Genomic DNA, 5,583 nt, shown 5'->3' on the forward strand with positions numbered 1-5,583 from the left:
GATGTTGAGGTTCTTTTCATGTGTCTATTAGCAATATGAATGTCTTCTTTGGAAAAATGTCTATTGAAGTCTTCTGCCCCTTTGTTAATTGAATTAATTGTATTTAGGGTATTGAGTTTTATAAGTTCTGTTTATAGATAGTACTTGGATGGTACTCAACTATCCAGATACCTATCCAACTATCCAATACCTTGCACTGGTAGGTATTTGCTCAAAGAATACAAAAATACTAATTCAAGGGGATAATGTATCCCAATGTTTATCTACAATAGCCAAATTGTGGAAACAACCCAAATATCCATCAACTGATGAATGGATAACAAAGATGTGGTAGATATAAAACCTTGTTTATATTTACATGTATGTATAATATATATATATGATATATACATATGATAGAATATTAGCCATAAAAAGAATGAAATCTTGCCATTTGCAATGACATGAATGGAGCTAGAAAGAATTATGCTAAGTAAAATGAGTCAGTCAGAGAAATACAAATACTAAAAGATTTCAATCATATATACAAATAAGAAATAAAACATACAGTATGGGGGCAGGGGGAGAGGGAGGCAAAAAAAAATGGAATTTTAACCATAGAGAACAAAATGATGGTTACTAGAAGGGAAGTGGGTGACAGTAAATGATGGGAATTAAGAAGAACACCTGTAATGAGCCCCAGGTGTTGTGGAAGTTTTGAATCACTATATACTACACATGAAACTATTATTATAATGTATGTTAAGTAACTAGACTCTAAATATACTTTTAAAAATGTACAAATGACAAACAAATGCTCAACATCATTAGTCATCAGGGAAAGCAAATTAAAACCACAATAATATATCACCACATACCTCCTTGAATGATGACGTGGAAAATAACAATACCAAGTGACAAAAATATGGAACAATTCTTGTGATTAAAATTAGAACTTTCTGCTTGTATTTTGATATCTCTCCACAATTTTAATGTTGCCTAGTATTCCTTATGAACCCATGAGTTCATAGAGATTACTATGAGTCCCAAAGATTACTAATTAGGAGCCTATTAGAGCTTCCGTTTAATTTCATAGCCCTCTGATGAAAATGAAAAACAACGTTTGGAGACAAGGACTTTAATGACTGCCATTCCACTGATTTTAAGCCCTCACTGCACTAGCTCTAATGCAATCAATAACAGGTTTCTAGAAATGTTTTAATATTGTTAGGGAGGCAGGTTCTCTGTGACCTGAGTCAACAAGTTAAAACATTACAGGTCTCCACACCCAAATTATTCCATTTTCCTATTCCCATGATATTTAGCTTTCTTGGAAACCAAAGTTCACAAAGAGAAAGGGGATTCTTGCATGGTTGGGTTCCAAGCAGAGGGAATGCAATTCCCTATTCGAAATTGGGTGATTTTCAAACATGTCTCTTCAGCATACCTGTTTCTAAGACAAAGCCTTTCCATCAAAGGAGATAATTAATTCCAGAGAGAGAAAACAGCAGTTCTAAGCCAAGGTCCTTGAACTTTTTTGGAAACCTCTTTAAATATCCATGCAGTGCCAAAGGAAAATATTGTGGGGGGTTTACATTTCCAGAGCAAGATTCATTATGAGAAGAATGACCCATTTGAAAGTGTTTCCTCCACATTTCTTGCCTCTTGTCTATGGGACCAGAGCCATCTGGAGATCATATCTCCATGTGTTTCAAAAGAATTCATTCCAAATTCAAATCCCAGATTCTCAATAAGGAATTTTGAGGCTTTAGGCTAAAAGGAAAGATTTAGACTAGGAGAAACACCTTCTCAAGGACCTTTGATTTGTTATCAAATTACCTAAATAGTCTGTGTCTGAGGTGTGTTCTATCTTTCATACTGAAAGTTTACTATTAAAAAAGAGGCCAGCTTGAAGATGGAATTATTTCTGAAAAATCCTAAACATCATTGTGATCATCTATAAGGTAAGGTTTTCAGCAGCATTGAAGCATCTTAAACATTAGTATTTTCTATAAAGAGTAATCATTATGTTTCAACACCTTACAAACAGTAATATTATAACCATATTCCCATTAGTCAAAAGATAGTAAATGTCATTAACTTAAACAGACAAATGAAAATGTTGAGGCTTATAGAGATTTTATGAGATTTTATAAAAATTGGAAACCAATTTTTGGTCACAAGACACCTCTTTTGACATAAGATGCCTCCTTTAACATTCAAGACTAATCATGAGCATGAAAATTAAATGTAAGTATGCCCCCCACACAGTGATATATAAATATGTTTATAGATGACATAAATCATTAGTCATTTAGTTCAAGCATGACCAGAGACTGTCCTTCCTAAGGTTAATTACTATGCATAATGTGAGTCTCTGTGGTATGTTGAAAAGTAAAATTAGAGATAATTCTTCCAGAGATTATTGTGTGATTAAATGTTTTCTGATTACAGTCAAATTACCCATTCTTCCTATCTTCTGTGTGAATACAATCACAAAAATATGTGAAAGCTCTTTGTGTGCTCACAGTAATGGGGTGGGGATATTCATATACATTTACTCAATCAATTCTCATAACACCTGGGATGTGGATATGATCATTCTCACTTTAGAGATAAGGAAACAAGAACATTAGGTCCCAGGAAATGTACCCTGGATAAAAGAAGTTGCAAGTGGAAAAGGCAAGATTCCAATCAGGTCTCTCTGATTTCAAACCAATACAGTACACTTAACGGCCATGGTAGTCATTTTCAACATTGTACAGGAAACTCTGGAGACCCATGTTTTTAAGAGGATTGGGTAGATAAGAGGCCAAGGTAAAAGTGGGTATTCTTGGGGTGCACAAGAGGCCAAGGTAAAAGTGTTTGTTCTTCAATAAAAGCAGTACCTCATTTTCATTAATATTTGGAGACTGCAGTGTGTGGTACGTGTGTGTGTGTGTGTGTGTGTGTGTGTGTGTGTGTGTGTTTGCATCTATTGATGAAATTACTTCATATATATTTGCCTCTGAAGTACCATTAAAGTCCTTTAATTATGGTCATGTCAAAAAAGATTACTAGTTTACACTGTTTATTATCACAGAACAATGTAGAGCAAGAATTAAAATTTTAAGGAAAAAGGTTACAAGTAAAATTTGATTTAGTCTTGGCTCTCCTCATTTTTATCTGCTTGATCTAGGGCAGGATTCTTAACTTCTCTATGTTTGTATCTCCTGCTGTGTAAAGGAAGTATGATAGTGGTAATTATTTCACAAGAATGTAGTGAGGATTAAACAACCACATTTCTGAAAAAACCGAACACAGCAAGTGTCTACATTTGTGTTGATATAATTATTATAAAATATATATAATTACATTTTAGTTGATATTATCATTATTATTATTCTGAACATCAGTCTCTGCAAATATTTCTTCATTTGAAAATGAATGAAATAATGCTAACCACACAGGTTATTACCAAGCACATAGGAATCAATCATTAAAAAATATAATTATCAGTTGGCATAATGTTTTGGGATTTTGAAAACTTGTATTATCTTCTTTTATAATAGCTCCTGGAGACTTTTATTACATTCCCATAAGAAACACCCTGTTCCACTTCTTGTCAACTATTAGAAATGGTCTGTGACTGGACTTCCTGTCTCTGGCTGACATCCCCTTACTGAAGCTCAGCTGACATCATCCAAGACACACAAAGGTCTTTCACAGAGTTATATCCAAGAGTCACCATTCCTCCAACCCCTGGTCATTCTTCCACTTCTATTCAGTTACCTTCCATGGTTCCCCATTTCCTAAGGGTAAAGAAGGAATTCCTAGCTTTCCATTCATAGCTTGAACATCCATTCTTTACCACTCTTTTGAAACTTAGCTGCCAGTATGATTCCTTCAAGATAGGCTCTTTATCATCTCAGATGATGAAGTGTGTCCAGATGGTCTTCAATAACTCAGAACTCACTTGCTATCTCACAAAAGGTCATGAGAATCCACTTCTCATTAAAATACAGGCTGCTACATTTACTAGATGTGGAAGCTTACTAAATACAAGGTTACATTAACATAAGGGATTTCTTTTTCAAGTCATGTAATTAAGCATAATATGAAAAAATGGAGACTAGGAACAACGTGACAGAATTTGTGCTACTGGGGCTCACAGAAAATCCAAAGATGCAGAAAATCATATTTGTTGTGTTTTTGGTCATCTACATCGTCTCTGTGGTAGGAAATGTGCTCACCGTGGTCACTATCACTGCCAGCCCATTATCGGGGTCCCCCATGTACTTTTTCCTGGCCTATCTCTCCCTCATTGATGCCTGCTATTCTTCTGTCAATACCCCCACCCTGATCATAGAGTCACTCCGTGAAAAGAAGACCATCCCATTCAATGCATGCATAATCCAAATCTTTGGGGAACATTTTTTTGGAGGTGCTGATGTCATCCTGCTTACTGTGATGGCCTATGACAGATATGTGGCCATCTGCAAGCCACTGCACTACATGACCATCATGAATCGGCAGGTATGTAGCCTGCTCATGGCAGTGGAGTGGGTGGGAGGCTTTATTCATGCAGCCATACAGATCTTCTTTACCATTCCACTACCCTTCTGTGGCCCTAATGTCATATATCACTTTATATGTGATCTGAATCCTTTGCTCAATCTCGCCTGCATTGAGACCCACACTCTCAGGTTCTTTGTTGCTGCCAACAGTGGTTTCATCTGTGTCTTAAACCTCCTCCTCCTCATGGTCTCCTATGTGGTCATTCTGCACTCCCTAAGGAACCACAGCTTTGAGGCAAGGTGCAATGCCCTCTCCATCTGTGTCTCCTACATCACAGTGGTCATCCTATTCTTTGTGCCCTGCATATTTGTATACATGAGACTCGTAGCTACTTTATCCATTGATAAAGCTGTTGCAGTGTTCTATACTACAATAACTCCCATGTTAAATCCTTTAATCTATACCTTGAGAAATGACCAGATGAAAAATGCCATTAGGAAACTGTGTAGTAGGAATGCTAGTGTGAGTGACAAATAAATGTATCTGGAGCTCAACAGTGATTCAACTGAGGTAAAGGTCAAACAGACATGATGGATGATCTCGGCAAGGAATACCTATGACATAAAACAACAACAACAACAGCAACAACAATGACTGCTATGGATATATTTTGTTTTCAAGAGCAAAAATGGGTGCAAGAAGTGGAAAAAAAACCTTAGCTCAGGATCTCTCTTTGCATATTTGAATAATGCTAGAAAATCGGGGCTTGTTTTATGAGCTTCATTCATATGCATGGATTCATAAGCTTTCATCCTAATTTTAAAAATTAAAAATAGGGACACCTAGGTGGCTCAGCAGTTGAGCATCTGCCTTGGATCATGGCATGATCCCGGGATCTGGAATCAGGCTCCCCACAGGGAGCCTATTTCTTCCTCCACCAGTGTCTCTAAGGCTTGTCTCTGTGTGTCTCTCATGAATAAACAAATAAAATAATTTTTTAAAAAATTAAAAATATATTGGTATTGAGCAGTAGTCTTTATAACAATCCAAAGAAGTAGGCATTGCTATTATCCCCATTTTATAGGTGAGGAAACAGAAAGGGGGAAT

The 5,583-nt window shown here is 36.2% G+C and overlaps 1 protein-coding gene across 1 annotated transcript; it reads left to right on the top strand.

Annotated features, from left to right (window-relative positions):
• The first annotated feature begins 4,083 nt into the window (after positions 1-4,083).
• LOC121472170 (olfactory receptor 4C46-like) lies at positions 4,084-5,013 on the top strand. Its single transcript, XM_041723265.1, has one exon. The coding sequence runs from the start codon at positions 4,084-4,086 to the stop codon at positions 5,011-5,013; it is 930 nt and encodes a 309-aa protein (XP_041579199.1).
• The last annotated feature ends 570 nt before the right edge of the window (positions 5,014-5,583 follow it).

This window comes from Vulpes lagopus, chromosome 11, assembly GCF_018345385.1.
Source record: "Vulpes lagopus strain Blue_001 chromosome 11, ASM1834538v1, whole genome shotgun sequence".
Taxonomy (NCBI): Eukaryota; Metazoa; Chordata; class Mammalia; order Carnivora; family Canidae; genus Vulpes; species Vulpes lagopus.

What these genes read in the sequence shown, in the direction of transcription:
- LOC121472170 (XM_041723265.1), top strand. Translation starts at nt 4,084, where the DNA reads ATGGAGACTAGGAACAACGTGACAGAATTTGTGCTACTGGGGCTCACA.